Below are 17966 nucleotides of genomic sequence, written 5' to 3' on the forward strand. Positions count from 1 at the left end.
GCTTCAAAATGGAACGTACCATTGTCTGAATTATCTTTGCCTTGTCCAAAGGAACACCTTCTGAGACACTGTGTCCAGTATCATTACCAGGAACTGAAGCCTCTGCGTAGGTTCTAGGTGGGATTTCTGCAGATTTAGAATCCACCCATGATCCGTAAGTAGTCGTGTTGGAAGGCTGATCTTTTCCATCAACGGTGCTCTGAATATAGCCATTATGAGGAGATCGTCCAAGTATGGAACGATGTTCACTTCCCGCTTGCGGAGTTGTAGCAACATCTCTGCCATCACCCCTGATAACACCGTCAGTGCCATTGAGAGACCGAAAGGCAAGGCCTGGACCTGGTAGTGACTGTCCTGCAGTGCAATCCTGAGGTAAGCCTGAAGAGGCGGCCATATTGGGTTGTGAAGATACGCATCCTTAATATCCAGAGAAACCAGGAATTCCCCTTCTTCCATGTCACACTTGGATTGAGTTGGGGATCTGACTACTGATAATTGACTGAGACCCCTTTCACATCGCACAAATAACCCGGTATCGACACGGCATATTGCCGTGTCGACCCGGGTCAGTGTGCGATGTGAAAGCACACTGGCAGATTTAGCGGGTCGCCTGACCCGGTAAATCAACCCGGTAAAAAAGAAGGGTTTTTACCCGGGTTGATTACCGGGTCAGGTGCGGTGTGAATGGGAGCCGTGTCGATGCGACACGGTTCCCATTCACAAGATAGGGAGAGGCGGCGCTGGAGATGAGCTCATCTCCCGACGCCGCCTCCACCCCGCCCCTGCTGCTGCTGAGCTCCGTTGCTATGGCAACCGACCCGGTATATTGCCGGGTCGGAAAGCCTGCAACAGAGCGCAAATGCCGGATCCCACCCGGTAAGGACACGTTTCCCTTACCGGGTAGGATCCGGCATTTGCGGTGTGAATGCAGCATGAGGGAGCAGCTATCGGCAAAGGAAGGAAACAAGGTGGCAGAATGTAGTTCTTACTCATGGCTTGAAGCCTTAGGCCCGAAGATGTAGAAGGGTAGGCAATGTGGTCAATGACCGAGAAAGATAGACTGAAGAAAGAGGAAGTCAGTTTTGAGACCTCAATCATACACAACGACTCGGAGAGAAGTCTGAGTGAATTCTGAAAGACGAAAGGTTAGTGACTTGTAAACGATGCTGAAGAATACTGAATGAAGAAGTAACTTGTGATTTGTAAACGATGCTGAAGAACATGGAATGAAGAGATGACTTGTGATTTTTAAACAATGCTCAAGAGAGGATCGCTGTGAGCACCATCAGCAAACGGAGACCCTCTACCAGATAGAGGGCCCAGTGGTTAAACTAGGATACCAGGGGTTAACCTGGGAGCACAGAGTTCAGGGAACCCTACAGCAGCAAGTAACTTGAAGTACTGGCAACATAGCTAAGCATCAACCCCTTTTTATAAGGGAAGCCTGTACCGGATTGGCTGGACGCGAACTGGGATACCTATTGTCTCGGATTGGTCTCCAACATGGTGGATCCCTGCACAGAGGACACATGTGAAACCAGCACACAGCCACTACCTCTGGCCTCAGCCTCCCAGACGCTGCACTCCAGCAACAGGACACTTGCAAACAGACACCTACGGCTGCCATGCTCCGCTCCCCAGGACCCGGACCCCGGCCTCCAGACACCCGGCAGCTGCACCTGAGGACCTTGCTGCTGTAGTTCCTATCCATTGCAGCGACACCAGCTAAGAGGAAGGCCGCAGGGACCAGAACCGGTGGTAAGACTCCAGATGCTGACAGTACCCCCCTTTTTAGGGTGGTCTCCGAACACCCACGCTGCTTAGTGGGATTCTTGGAATTAAAGGCACAACTCAGTCTTGGAGCATGAACATCCTCTGCAGCCACCCAAGATCTTTCCTCCGGACCATATCCCCTCCAAACTATGAGACACTGGAGATGACCATACCTCTTGCGGAAGTCAAGAAACTTATGAACCTCAAATTCCTCATTTTGAGCAGCTTGAACCTTCGGAGGTTAAGGGAAAGCTGCCCGAATATTATTTAGTACAGGATAGTTTAGCAGAGAAATGTGAAAGGCATTGGGAATTTTCAAATAGGGAGGCAGTTTCACCCTGTAAGAAACAGGATTCAACACTCTTAATAGGATACGGACCGATGAATCTTGGAGCAAACTTTTTGTAGGAACTTTGAGTCTGAGGTTTCTGGTGGCAATCCAAACACGATCTCCCACTTTGAGACTAGGAACAGCCCTATGTTTCCGATCAGCATAGGTCTTTTATTTCTGGGAAGTCTTAAGTAGCGCCTTATGAATTTGACTCCAAATCTTAGAGAACTAAAGAAAATGCGGATTCAGCAGCAGGAACCTCAAGAGGTGTTAGAGATTAGAAGGAAGGAACTCATGGATGAAAACTATAGTTAATGAAGAAAAGAGTGGAATTGGTAGAATAATGATATAGGTTATAGTATGCAAACTCAGCAAATGGGAGGTAATCCATCCAGTCTTCCTGAGCAGGGGACATGAACATCCATAAGAAAGTTTCCAGACCTTGGTCGACTCTTTCAGTCTTTCTGTCAGTCTAGGGATGGTAGGCTGAAGAGAAGTTCAACTTGATTTCCAGGACAGAGCTGAGAGCTTTCTAGAGCTTGGCGACGAATTAAGGACCCTGGTCAGAAACTATTTCCCGTGGAAGGCCATACAAATGAAAAATCTATGAGAAAAATTATTTGGATAGCTGAGGAGCAGAGGGAAGACCGGTGAGGGGTATGAAGTGAGCCATCTTTGAAAACCATTCCACAATGACCCAAATGGTGTTATGCCCTCTGGAGACCGGCAAATCGACTATGAAATCCATAGTGATGTGAGTCCAAGGCTTTTGAGGTATTGGAAGTGGATGAAGAAGACCTGAGGGAGATGCTTGTGGATTTTTATGTTGAACACACTTAGAAAAGGCTGTTACAAATTCAAAGACATCCGTTTTAAGATGAGGCCACCAGTAGTATCGCTGAATGAACTTGAGAGTCTTAAGACCACCGCCATGACCCATGAAAGATGAAGAATAAGCCCACGTATGCTATTTCCTGCAAAATTTTGGTGCTACAAAAGTTCTCCCCGGAGTAGGTAGAGGAACAGTACGTGTTGAAGCAAATGAAGCTGGAATCAGAATAAACTGTTTCTCAGAGGAGTTGAGTGAATCATCCGTTTGAAAAGAATGAGAAAGTGCATCTGCTCTTTGATTTAAGGTTCCTGGGCAGTTAAAGAGTTTAAAGGAGAACCGAGAGAAGAAGAGAGCTCACCTGGCTTGCCATCGGTTTAAACAATAAGTTTAAACAATGGGTTTAAGCCATCATGGAAGGACTTGGAGGAGAAGACGGGATGGGAGAAGATTCTGAATGATCAGGACTGGGGCTCAATGTTAGTTGATTAGGAAGAAGAATAAGGCCTCCAGTCAGTTTGAGAGGTTTCCTGTTGAGGACGAGGTTTAGCTTTCTTATGAGATGATTTTCCAGTTCTGCCCATTCTTCAGCATAACATTATGGAGATTAGAGAACAAGGTCAGGAGGCCAGTAGTGACATAGCAGAAGTATTAAAGTGTGGAAATAGGGAGACATCAGTGAGCATAGACCCCCAGTGGCCATCGGTTACAGAAACATTGTGAGGCCAGTTGTTTATGGGTAATAGCAAGAAGATGCCATCCTTGAGCGGTAAAGTAATTTATAGGAGCCAGCAACTGGAGACTGCTACTGTCCTGGACACCTGGACTGTTACGTCGTAGCTATACTGATGCCCCCCAAAAGCTCTAATTGGATCTTACGGTGATTGAGGGGGGCAGTAGGAAAAAAAACCCCAGCAGCAAACAGTATGGAGGATGTAGTCAGCACAGTCTGCCACCAGAGGGAGCCGACAGAGCAGGAGTGGAGGCCAGGCAATAATAATAATAAAACCAGTTCAGGCGACCACTTACTGCCAAGGTAGGGCCGCAGCGGCAGAAGTCCCTGTCGGAAATCACCGAGACTGTAATTAAGGGCACTGATCATGGGCTGGCAGTGTCTGTAGCTCCCAGAGAAGCGGCTGGTTTCATGTGGATAAATTGCCAGTTTTCAAGATGACCACTTCTGGCAGGGAAGCCCAAATCAGAAAAAACTGGGCGGGTGAACCAGGTCAGTAATAAGACAGGAGAGGAGGGGGTACTAGGATACAGTGGCACAGGGTAGCGTATCTGGCTGCACAGGAATCCCACGTGTATGTCCTCTATAATTCACAGCTCTGCCAGATTCCCCCGTAGCACCATGGGTTAGGAGGAGAGGGGAGACGCCGGGACACTGCTGGAGTGATGACAGGCAAGCGCTCTGTGTATTCCCTGCTGCCACAACTCAGGGCTTCAATGGCCAGACAGTAGGAGAAGGCAGGATGTGGGCAGGTGAGCTGACTAACCTGACGCGTCCCTGCTGAGGCCACCAATCCCCATAGTATGCACCGCATCAGATGCCAGGAGAGCAGCTCCGCTCAGTGTCTCCCGCCGCAGTCACCGCTGATTCCCAGTCAGCCTCTCCCCACGGCTCCAACAGCACAGCTAGGCACAAGAGTGGACAGGGCACACAGCCCTCGGTGAGTAGCAGCGCTACCTCACTGAGGTCCGGTCCCGCGGTGGGATCACTGCACAATTTCAGTCCGCAGCTTCGGATCCGGGTGTAGGCCGCAACCTGCAAAAGCCAAATGAATGGCTCCCCGGCGCCGCAACCTACACACAGGGGTGTCAAAACACACAGAGGGGCAAGAAAGGGCCTGGAAGAACCCGTATGACAGCTGTAAAAGGCAGAAAGGACCTATATAAGCAGGTGCTCCTTTATCCTGCTTTCTGCTTCCTTTTCAGTCAGGCCACACCCCCCGTGACAACTTTTATTGATGTTGAAAACAAAAGTAATGTAGATTTTCGCACCAATCTAAGACATGCGAATCTACTTTGGAAGCCACCTCTTTTTTTATTTTTTTAAACAGTCCCCAACTGGACGAGGATAATTGGAATTCCATTTCTTGGTATTCTAACTTCCTACTTGGCGTAACCCAAAATTTCCATCAGCTGTTTTGGGATGTTTAAACACAGTTGTCTTAGTTTTTATAGTTTTTAACACAGGCTCCGCTGCCTTTTCTAAAGATGGAATGGCTTACACAGAACTAATTAGCTCAGGTATGTCAGGTATGTCCAGACCTTCCGAAGTGCAATGAGTCCTCATCCTCCAACGAATCCTCATCTAAAACATGTGTAGACTGTGAAGATGTTGTATCATGTCTATGTGATTTACTTACCACCAGCCTTTCAGCCTGCTGTTTTGAGAGGCTGACAATTCCCTAGGTGTATAAACCTCATAATGAATGTTGCATGTATGGGTTAATAGGGAATAGCTACATTGGATAATGTCTGTGCAAAGTAGCCCATGAAGGTTTACCAGAACCTGTGCCTGCCTCACTTGTACACGTGGGTAAGCGTTGTCGCCATCCGGCGGGGAGTTGTTGGAGCGACTCTATGGTGCGTATAAGATGCTTTTTTAGAAAGATCACTCAAAAAAATTAGTAATACTATAAAAATAAAATAAGAAAACTTATGGCTCCTGCCGCACCAAACAAAATAGACGTTATGCTAAGAACTTACCGTTGATAAAGTGATTTCTCCTATGTCCACAGGTATCCACAGGATAACATTGGGATATGCCGAAGCGACAGCGGAAATGGCACCAAACAGTCACAAGCTTTCTGGCCTCCCAGGATGCATTGGGGCTCTTGCATATAATCCCGCCCACTGACTCAGTCAAATAAGTTGTTTCCACAGCAATTTAGGCAGGAACATCATGTAGAACCCTGTTCAGGCGATAAGAACACACATGCACACCCTTCCATACAAGAGGGAAGAGGTTTAGTGATTGTAAAGATCCTCAAATCAGGTGCGTCAGGGTGGGATTCCTGTGGACATAGGAGAAATCACGTTATCAACGGTAAGTTCTTACCATAACGTCTACTTCTCCGGCTGGGTCCACAGGTTATGCACAGGATAACATTGGGATTCCCAAAGCCATTTTTAGTGGTGGGTACGCTCCTGATTAGACAGGAGAACCTTTCGTCCGAATTTAGCGTCATGAGAGGCAAAAGTATCCAAGGTGTAATGTCTAATGAAAGTGTTAATGGAAGACCATGTGGTTGCCTTACAAATCTGTTCTGCTGAAGCACCATGTTGTGCCGCCCAAGAAGGACCTACCTTATGTGTAGTGTGCAGAGACATTGGCCGGAACAGGGAGATCAGCACGAGAATAAGCTTCTGAAATTACCATTCGGAGCCATCTTGCCAGCGTCTGTTTACTAGCAGGCCATCCTTTTCGGTGAAATCCGTAGAGAATGAAGAGAGAATCTTTCTTTCTGATGGCACTAGTACAATCCACGTAGATTCTTAACGCACGGACCACGTCCAGCGACGCTTCTCCCGCAGAAAGTCTCGATACCTGAAAAGCTGGGACTACAATCTCTTCGCTAAGGTTCAATTTTGAGACCACCTTCGGAAGATAACCAGATCTAGTTCTGAGAACTGCTTTATCTGGAAAAAAGATCAGAAAAGGAGACCTACACAATAGTGCTCCTAAATCTGACACTCTTCTAGCTGACGCCATTGTCAGTAGAAAGAGAACTTTAGCCGTCAACCATTTAAGATCTGCTCTCTTAAGAGGTTCAAACGGAGGTCCCTGAAGGATTTTAAGAACCAGATTCAAATCCCAGGGAACTGCAGGAGGAACAAAAGGTGGTTGAATGTGTATCACTCCCTGAAAGAAAGTACGCACATCCTGTAAGTCAGCAATCTTTTTCTGAAACCATAAAGTTAATGCTGATACCTGAACTCTCAAGGAAGCCATCCAAAATCCTGGATACTTTAAAAGATCTTGGATCCAAACTTCTTTCGCTACATCAATGAGTATAGGCTTGCCATATTCGATGATAAATACGAGCTGAAAAAGGTTTTCTTGCTCTAAGCATAGTTTGAATTACTTGTTTTGAAAATCCTCTTGCTTTTAAGATAGAGGTCTCAACAGCCACGCCGTCAAAGACAGACGATCCAGATGACTGTGATAACAAGGACCCTGCATTAGTAGATCTGGACGTTGAGGGAGCAGTATTGGAGCTTCCACGGACATCCTTAGCAGATCTGTGTACCAATGCCTTCTGGGCCAAGCTATTACAATTATGGCTCCCTTTGCTTGCTTTATTTTCCTCACTACCCTGGGTAACAGGGAGACTGGAGGAAACAGATATGCTAGACAGAACTCCCAATTCACTGACAGTGCATCTACAAGGATTGCTCCGGAATCCTTTGTTTTTGATCCGTATATCGGAACTTTGTTGTCCAGATGGGATGCCATGAGATCTATCTCTGGCAACCCCCATCTGTTTACTATGGTCTGAAATACATCTGGGTATAATGCCCATTCGGTTTCCTGAATGGTTGTCGACTGAGAAAATCCGCTTCCCAGTTCAGCACTCCTGGAACAAACACTGCTGACAATGCTGGGAGATGGAGCTCTGCACACCTTAGTATGTGAGTTACTTCCTCCATCAATCTTTTGCTGTGAGTTCCTCCCTGATGATTGAGGTACGCTACCGCTGTAGCACTGTCTGAACGGATCTGGACTGGTCTTCCTTGCAGACTGTCCTTTGCCTGAACTAGAGCAATGTATATGGCCCTTATTTCCAACAGATTTATTGGCAGGCGACTTTCCCTTATAGTCTATTTTCCCTGGAACCAGAGGCTTTGGAACACCGCTCCCCAGCCCTGAAGACTGGCATCTGTTGTCAGGATTTGCCAATCCGTTACCCAAAAAAGGTCTCCCCTTGCTTAGATGGTCTGTCTGTAGCCACCAAGCTAGATACCTTCTTACGTCTACTGGAAGATTAATCATCTGTCTTTTTATTGTCTGATGTCTTCCGTTCCATCGGGTCAGAATGAGATGCTGTAGAGGTCTGGAGTGGAATTGTGCATATTCCACCATGTCGAAGGTAGACACCATCAGACTCATCAGTCACATTGCTGCATGGACTGATATAGTCTGACTGCAGCAACTCCAGAGTCATTACTTGCACCTTCGATATCTTTTTCCATGGTAACAAAATTCTCTGTAGACCTCAATCCAATATGGCCCCCAAATGAACCATCCGTTGTGACGGACTCAGACGACTTTTCACAGTTTATGAGCCACCCGTGTCTTTGTAGACAAACTATTGTCTGTTGAAGATGGCTCAAAAGTAATTCCTGAGATTGTGCCAGGATTAAAAGATTGTCAAGGTATGGAAATATTCTTATCCCCTGCTTGGGGGCTGTTGCTAGCCCGAAGGGCAAAGCCTGGAACTGAAAATGTTGCTGGAGGATGGCAAACCGGAGGTAACACTGATGAGACTGTGCTATAGGCACATGTAGGTAAGCATCCTGTATATCCAGAGATACCATGTAATCTCCTGGTTCCATGGCCAAAACTATGGAGCGTAATGTCTCCATGTGGAACCTTGGAAACCAAATGTATTTGTTTAACATTTTGAGATTGAGAATGGGTCGGAATGACCCATTTGGCTTCTGCATCAAAAATAGATTGTGGAGTAAAACCACTGTCCCCATTGTGTCGGGGGTACTGGGATAATTACACCAGACTGAAGCAGTTTCTGAACCGCTTCCTGCAGGGCACTGCCTTCGACTCTATTCGAGATGGAGCGGTGCAAAAAAACCTTTGAGGAGGCTACCTCTTGAAGGGGAAACCATAACCGAGAGATACCACTTCTGCACCCAAGCATCTGTCGTCCACTGCTGTCATATATGTGCATATTGAAGGAGTCGGCCCCCAACCCTGGAAACCTCCAGGCAGAGGCCCGTACCCTCAGACTGATGGCTTCTGTTCTGGCTTGGAGCCGGCCGTCTATTGGCCCATTGCTTCCTATCCCTAGTTGACTTATTGAACTGGGGCTGCTTAGGTTCCTCTTTCCCTTTTGCTCTGCCTTGCCATCGAAATGGCCGAAATTTCGAACCCCTAGTCTTAGGGTTATAACTAGCCGGAAATCTGACCTTCTTGGATTCAGCTTCCGATTCTAGAATATCTGTCAATTGTTTCCAAACAGAATATCACCAGCGAAAGGCAGAGCTTCCAGAACCTTCTTGGATTCTGCATCCGCTTTCCAAGTACGTAGCCAAACTGCTCTGCGAGCAGCTACTGTCAAGGCTGATGCTTTAGAAGCAATTGTACCCATATCAAGTGCTGCTTCTTCCAAATATTGCGCAGCTTGTTTTATACGGCCTAAAAGAGATTCCGCCTCACCTGTGGAAGGGGAGAGGCCTTTTTCTAGTTTCTCTGCCCATTCTACCATCGCTCTCGTCATCCAGGCTGAAGCCATAGCTGGCCTTACTACAGCCCCCGAGAGAGAAAAAAATATTTTTCAATAAACCATCTATTCTTCTATCTGTAACATCAGTCAGTGAAGTAGACGGCAATGGTAAAACAGATTTACGCACAAGTCGCACAACATGTGCATCTACTTTAGGAGGAACTTCTCTTTTTGAACAATCCGCAGCTGGAAAAGGATAATAAGAATCCCATTTTTTCGGAATCTTATATTTTTTACCAGGCGGTGCCCAAGATTCTTCCATCATTTCCGTCAGATCTTCTGATACTGGAAATTCAGTCCTAACTGTCTTTGTTCGTTTAAACACAGGTGCTTTAGATTTTGACACTGTCTTGGCTGATTCCTCCAAAGAGAGAATAGCCTTCATTGCATCAATAAGCTCAGCTATATCCTCTGAGCTAAAACCCTCCGACTAATCATCATATGGGGTATTAGAATACACTGTATCCTCATCTGTTGTATCATCTTGTGTAGTCTGCAACATGGATGTATCTACCCTGGTCCTAACAGCCTGGCTATTGTAGAAGCTACTGGAACCGAACCATAAGGAGGGAGCTGCATGTATGGGTTAATAGTGTAACCTATTCCCTGGGGTGGAACTGCAGGAGTTAATCTCTCCAATATTGTAGACAAGGTCTGCGCGAACATACTCCATGGTGGTTCTACTGGTTGTTGAACTGGAGTCTGCTTTTTACTTTGCCGATATGCATAACAGTTTGTACATAACCCATCATAAGTAATAAACTGTTCCATTCCTTCTAAAATACCCGTTTTACAAGATAAACATGTTAAGGATGTAGGAGTGCCTGATAAATTATCCTCGTCACTTTTGCCGCTCACAGACAGTCAATTTTTCAGCGTTTACCAACTACACAATTTGTGACTGAGAATCACACACACACACACACACACACACACAAATATATATAAGTGAAATCAATCTGACCACAACCGTGCACCTGAATTGAGGTTCAGAATAAAACTGACAACATATAAAAGTCAGCAATCATACTAGCAGTCAGTCACATGTTAAATATTAAACATTGTCATATGAGAATATAATCAACCACAAACAATTACTTTACAAGTAAGTAGGAGTACAATTACTGTATTTATGTTTTAACAGCTATTATAACAAGTTTTTCAGACATTTTAGTAGAAAACAACAGTAGTGTACAGGCCTCATATGCAATATGTACCAAAATTAACAATTCATACTAACAAGTAGAAGGAATCTTAGTACTGTATAACCCTTACTCAGTAGAGTGGGATACAGGGAGACTCACCCCACTTCCATGATCTATCAATACGCTCGAAAGACGCTGAGTAGATTCAGATGCTACTAGTGTACACTACCGCTCCGGTAACTGATGAGAGACACAGACGCTCAATAACGGACACAGACGCTCGGAGAACGATAAGTGTATGCAGACGCTCCTGTCTACGACCCGGTCTAGGCGGAAACTCTAGTGTACGCCAAGCTGCGACCGAGTACCCTCGTTGTAGCGTCTGAGACGGAAGTGAGGCCATCAGTTCATGGACGGGAGACGCACGGAAACTGGTCATGAACTGGGGGGAGGGGCGACCAGGAGAGCGCCTGACTCCCCTTGTTGACATAAACTCTAGGGATCGCGGCCTCAACCTAGTCCTGGCGCCTATGGTCCCTAAAGCGTAGCGCTGTCGCACTTAAGAGTGGTGGCGCATCAACCACTGTTTGTAGTCTCCTCCAATACAGTGAGGCTGTGTCCGGAAATCCCTAGTAAAAGGAAACCGATGTACTTATCGTCCCCCCATGCTCAGGCCACAGCCTGGTAACGTCTGCTGGACCTGCTAGAACATCCGTCACAGACGCCCGCCGAGACAGCACTGTACCGCGAAGGTAAGCATTGTTGCGACCCGGTGGGGAGTTGTTGGAGCGACTCTTTCTAGTACGCGTTTAAGACGCTGTTAAGAAAGATCACTCAAAACAGACTATAAAAATAAAATAATAAAAGCTTAGGGCTGCCCTAACAGCAGCCCTGTGACCATGGTCCGGCTCCTGCCGCACCAAACAAAAAACTGATTTGACTGAGTCAGTGGGCGGGATTATATGCAAGAGCCCTGATGCATCCTGGGAGGCCAGAAAGCTTGTGACTGTTTGGTGCTATTTCCGCTGTCGCTCCGGCATATCCCAATGTTATCCTGTGGATAACCTGTGGAACCAGCCGGAGAAAAACTGATTTGCCTGAGCCAGGAGGCGGGGATAGATGGACAGGCCTGTTGCATACTGGGAGGCTGAAAGCTTTGACAGTTTGTTACAAATCTCGTGACTGTTTGGTGCTATTTCCGCTGTCATGTCATCATATCCCAATGTTATCCTGTGGATAACCTGTGGATCCTGCCAGAGGAACATATATATATATATCTAAGAGGATAGAATTTGATCGGTGTTGTTACACTGTTTTGTTGGCAGGTTACTTGATACTTTTGTCCCCATTGGTTACTATAGGTCACGTGGACGAGGTTCTCTCCGTGTCCCCGGACGTAGCGTGTGTCAGATGACGTCACTTTTATGCGCTGGAGTGAGCGACGGATGGCGATATGGACGGTTCCACCGGGTATATTAACGACACGGGACATGCACATGCGTGTAGATGGTGACACTAAAACTACTGCATGATCATTGTGAATGTCTGAGGTATTCATAGATGTGTCCAGCACATTTTATTAGGGGGTGCACCGTCGGAGGGGTGTGTCTAGCCTTTTGGGCGTGTCTAGCACCATCTATTGACGGTCAACGCAATATAAAATATCCACCCTTGTACCAATCCTAATAAAGCAGATACATTGTCAGATGTTGTGGTGTGCACCAAGCAAACACCACTGATGCCACTCACTGCAATTACACTGCTCCTCCTCAGCCTGGTCTGGCTCCCCCTCTTTTTCCCCTGCAAGCTGCAGCAGCTTACTTACAAGTCAGTCACTCACTGACACTGACAGTCGCAGACTAGTACTGCTGCTGCTGAAAAAACTAATGATGTGTCAATGTTGCCGCCGACCGCCTGCCAGTATTGAATTTGTCTTCCTAAGAGGAACGCTGGCTGCATGCTGATCCTCATCAGTGGCTGGCGTTGGCATAGCATAGAAGGAGAGAGGTGGGCATGTGGCGGGTGGGCGTGCGAGCAGCATGATGTAATCACATCACATCACGCTGTTTTTGTACATGGAGGTGGAGCCGGGAGTTTGAAAGCCGTGGCAGTAATGCAGTCCTGACAGGGTGCAGCGCAGAGGGGACAGTAATCAGCCTGTTCGGCGATCGCTGCATCAGGCATGTGAGATCGGGATGCCAAATATTAGGGGGTGCCTGTGCGCAACAAGGACCCCCCCACCCCTGCGCACACCTATGGAGGTATTGATAAAATGCAAATTTGTTGAGATATTGTTTCTTTTTCAGATGGAACCATGGGTCGTGCATGTGATGCAACTGGCAAAAGGGAGCCACTGGTTTTGTCCGAGACCGGCATTTGTTTGTTGGTGATCCCTTGTAGACAGTGAGTAGTATGGACACCAAGAATATCAGCGGCAGAACAGTGGGCGAAAGTAGATCATGACAAATCGGGACCACAGGCATTTAGGGCGCCTAGCAACCACCAATCGTTCCAAACGCATCAGGAACTGCACAAACAGTGCTATGCCAGACCCAGCCAAGCAGTCCCACAGTCCCAGATCTGGTGAATTGGAGGGCCACGTGAGATGTGGTGGCACGTCAGACTGGTGCTCTGAAAACCTATCCAAGCCTTTCAGCCACTGTTCTGCCGCTGAGAGCAAACCTAAAGTTTAACACTAATGTGATAGCTGTTTTTATTGTAATTATTTTGAGCAATAGAGTAGGACCTGCAGTATAGTGGGGTTCCTTGACGGGGGCTGCAGGCTTAAATGCATTGAGCAATACATGAACTAAAACGCCACTGTTTATTATTGTTAGTTAAAATAGTAATGCAAGACACATTTATGTATGTAGTAAGGCTACTTAGATTGAGCAATATTTGATCTGACCATTACATTCCCTAAAGTCATAACCTCAGAACTGCACAGAGCAGGAACTATTATTCACAAGTAATTAGGAATGTGTTCATCATGAACAAGTCCACAATTACCGTCTGAAGGTTACACAATTATTTCAAGTCTACACAACTGATATTTGAGGATAAAGCCTTTAACAGAAAACACCCCTGAAGAAGTCACTATTGACGAAACGCGTTTGATGATACGCAATTTGTATTTAGAGTGAATTGGCAGTGGATAAGAACAAGCCCACCCATGTAAGGGTGACAACAATTGAAAAATGCTTGTCTTATGATTATACAGATATGTACTTGTGATAATTTTTTACTCTGTTTTACTTGTAGTTCTAGATTCAAATTTCATTTTATTTCTGAATCTCATACGAACTGTATTTGGTGAGCTCAGGTCTACTGTATAGCAGGAAATATTTCTTACCTGCATCATCTAACAAAATGCATATAAATTAGGCACTCCACAAAAAAACTTTACTAATTATATTTTATACATATATACACATTTATATATAATCACTAATAATAAACTTCTGCTTGTTACTTTTAATAACATTATAGTGTTGTGTGTAATAACTCTCTACATGTGATATTTGTCATGGATAGCCTTGTGTTAGAAACACCCAACTGAGAACAGGGCTGATGGCGGAGGAGGGTGTAGGATAAGAGATTGCTGTAGTGACTGAGCAATGAGAATATGTGACTTCTGTAATAAGTGTTGATTACTCACCTGTGCTGATATCTGTAGGGATCTCCTCCTCCTTACACTGCTGATCACCCCTCACATACGTCTCTTCTTCTCCCTCTGTATCTTCTGCCTTTATATCAGTCACATACGTCTCTTCTTCTCCCTCTATACCTTCTGCCTTTATATCAGTCACATACGTCTTTTCTTCTCCCTCTATATCTTCTGCCTTCATATCAGTCACATACGTCTCTTCTTCTCCCACAATATGTTCTGCCTTCATATCAGTCACATACGTCTCTTCTTCTCCCTCTATATCTTCTGCCTTTATATCAGTCACATACGTCTCTTCTTCTCCCTCTATATCTTCTACCTTTATATCAGTCACATACGTCTCTTTTTCTCCCTCTATATCTTCTGCCTTTATATCAGTCACATACGTCTCTTCTTCTCCCTCTATATCTTCTGCGTTTATATCAGTCACATACGTCTCTTCTTCTCCCTCTATATCTTCTGCGTTTATATCAGTCACATACGTCTCTTCTTCTCCCTCTATATCTTCTGCCTTTATATCAGTTACATACGTCTCTTCTTCTCCCTCTATATCTTCTGCCTTCATATCAGTCACATACGTCTCTTCTTCTCCGCCTATATCTTCTTCCTTTATATCAGTCACATGTGTCTCTTCTTCTCCCTCTGTATCTTCTGTTTTAATATCAGACAGACTTTCTACCTATAAAAAAAAAAAAAACTATAAAGACATTTGCATACAGTCAGACTAAACTGAGGTGAAACAGTATAATATCAGTGTATAAGACACACAGCTCCTCTACACATTATATAGTGACAGTCACTTTGGTATATTGGGGAGACCCTAAATCCCACCTACCTGATCCTCCTGTGGGATCCTGTGATTCTCCTCTGTACAATCCTGGGAATACAGAGGACGGGGACATCTCTCTGGGGTATCTCTGTTACTGGGCCCATCTGTAGGAGACACACAGTGACTGAGTACAGTGTATATATTTGATTATCAGATGATGTGTGTATATAGGGCCCCCATACCTGCTCTCCCCTGTACAATACATGACAGTCTCCTCTTACCCAGTGATGTGAGGGGCCGGTGATTCTCCATCATCACGTCCTTGTACAGACCCCTGTGTTCCTCTATATACTCCCCCTCCTGCATGGAGACATGGACAGTGACATCCTGACACCTTATAGGAACCTAACACCCACAGTGATACATTCATCACCCAGACACATCCCTGGTGTTATTGTATAATGCCCCATTCCCAGCAGTCACCTCTCCAGTCATCACCCAGACACATCCCCCGGTGTTACTGTATAATGTCCCATTCCCAGCAGTCACCTCTCCAGTCATCACCCAGACACATCCCCTGGTGTTACTGTATAATGTCCCATTCCCAACAGTCACCTCTCCAGTCATCACCCAGACACATCCCCTGGTGTTACTGTATAATGCCCCATTCCCAGCAGTCACCTATCCAGTCATCACCCAGACACATCCCCTGGTGTTACTGTATAATGTCCCATTCCCAGCAGTCACCTCTCCAGTCATCACCCAGACACGTCCCCTGGTGTTACTGTATAATGTCCCATTCCCAGCAGTCACCTATCCAGTCATCACCCAGACACATCCCCTGGTGTTACTGTATAATGTCCCATTCCCAGCAGTCACCTCTCCAGTCATCACCCAGACACATCCCCTGGTGTTACTGTATAATGTCCCATTCCCAGCAGTCACCTCTCCAGTCATCACCCAGACACATCCCCCGGTGTTACTGTATAATGCCCCATTCCCAGCAGTCACCTCTCCAGTCATCACCCAGACACGTCCCCTGGTGTTACTGTTTAATGGCCCATTCCCAGCAGTCACCTCTCCAGTCATCACCCAGACACATCCCCTGGTGTTACTGTATAATTTCCCATTCCCAGCAGTCACCTCTCCAGTCATCACCCAGATATGTCCCCTGGTGTTACTGTATAATGCCCCATTCTCAGCAGTCACCTCTCCAGTCATCACCCAGACACATCCCCTGGTGTTACTGTATAATTTCCCATTCCCAGCAGTCACCTCTCCAGTCATCACCCAGAGACGTACCATGGTGTTACTGTATAATGTCCAATTCCCAGCAGTCACATCTCCAGTCATCACCCAGAGACGTACCATGGTGTTACTGTATAACACCCCATTCCCAGCAGTCACCTCTCCAGACATAACCCAACACGTCACCCGGTGTTACTGTACAATGTTCCATTCCCAACAGTCACCTCTCCAGTCATCACCCAGACACGTCCCCTGGTGTTACTGTATAATGTCCCATTCCCAGCAGTCACCTCTCCAGTCATCACCCAGACACGCCCCCCGGTGTTACTGTATAATGCCCCATTCCCAGCAGTCACCTCTCCAGTCATCACCCAGTCACATCCCCCGGTGTTACTGTATAATGCCCCATTCCCAGCAGTCACCTCTCCAGTCATCACCCAGACACATCCCCTGGTGTTACTGTATAATGTCCCATTCCCAGCAGTCACCTCTCCAGTCATCACCCAGACACATCCCCTGATGTGACTGTATAATGCCCCATTCCCAGCAGTCATCTCTCCAGTCATCACCCAGACACATCCCCGGTGTTACTCTATAATGCCCCATTCCCAGCAGTCACCTCTCCAGTCATCACCCAGTCACATCCCCCGGTGTTACTGTATAATGCCCCATTCCCAGCAGTCACCTCTCCAGTCATCACCCAGACACATCCCCTGGTGTAACTGTATAATGTCCCATTCCCAGCAGTCATCTCTCCAGTCATCACCCGGACACATCCCCTGATGTGACTGTATAATGCCCCATTCCCAGCAGTCACCTCTCCAGTCAGCAGCTGAATGATCTTGTTGGTGAGTTCCAGTATCTTCTGGTCATTGTGTCTCTTATGTATTAGTGTGTCAGTGAGTGAGGTAGAGGCACCGTGATGGGGCTTTAGGTCTGGCTTAGTCCACCTGCAACACGAGGATGGTTGCTGGGGGTCTCACGCTCACCGGATGTCTTCTTCACTATGGTGCAGTCCTGCTAAATGGGGGAGACATCAATATCACTGTAAATACTCCCAGATCTCCTCACCTCCCCAGTCATGTCCCTGTATTATTATTATAGATAATAGGATTTTAATACCTACCGGTAATTCCTTTTCTCTTAGTCCGTAGAGGAGGCTGGGGATGCTTCAAGAACCATGGGGTATAGACAGGATCCGCAGGAGACATGGGCACTTTAAGACTTTGAATGGGTGTGAACTGGCCCCTCCCTCTATGCCCCTCCTCCAGACTCCAGTTTAAGTAACTGTGCCCAGGAAGACGGCCATTACGAGGAAATAATTTATTGTTAAACCACGGTGAGCATCTTACCAGCTCACACCTCCAGTATGGCGCAGAACGTTCCATTCAATAGAACACCAGCCGACGGCATGAAGAATATGAAGCAATATGCTGACATAAAGCATAACACAACCTGTGGGTAAACACAACCAATAACAGCATAACGCATGCCACAGCATGAATAACGTCAGCAACAGGCTGACTTAAACGCAACACACCATGTGTGTAACCATACCCAATAACTGCAGATACAGTACGCACTGGGACGGGCGCCCAGCATCCTCTACGGACTAAGAGAAAAGGATTTACCGGTCGGTATTAAAATCCTATTTTCTCATACGTCCTAGAGGATGCTGGGGACACTTCAAGAACCATGGGGTTTATACCAAAGCTCTAGAACGGGCGGTAGAGT

General features: G+C 46.4%; 1 protein-coding gene across 1 annotated transcript in view; it reads right to left on the minus strand.

The window, feature by feature from the left end:
• LOC134984101 (zinc finger protein ZFP2-like) overlaps nt 1-17966 on the minus strand; it is a 49386-nt gene that overhangs the window by 22145 nt on the left and 9275 nt on the right. Inside the window, exon 4 of the mRNA XM_063949733.1 lies at nt 14207-14894. Coding sequence (XP_063805803.1) covers nt 14207-14894 — 688 coding nt within the window. The remainder of the gene's footprint in view (nt 1-14206; nt 14895-17966) is intronic.

The sequence above is a fragment of the Pseudophryne corroboree genome (genome assembly GCF_028390025.1).
Source record: "Pseudophryne corroboree isolate aPseCor3 chromosome 3 unlocalized genomic scaffold, aPseCor3.hap2 SUPER_3_unloc_36, whole genome shotgun sequence".
Taxonomy (NCBI): Eukaryota; Metazoa; Chordata; class Amphibia; order Anura; family Myobatrachidae; genus Pseudophryne; species Pseudophryne corroboree.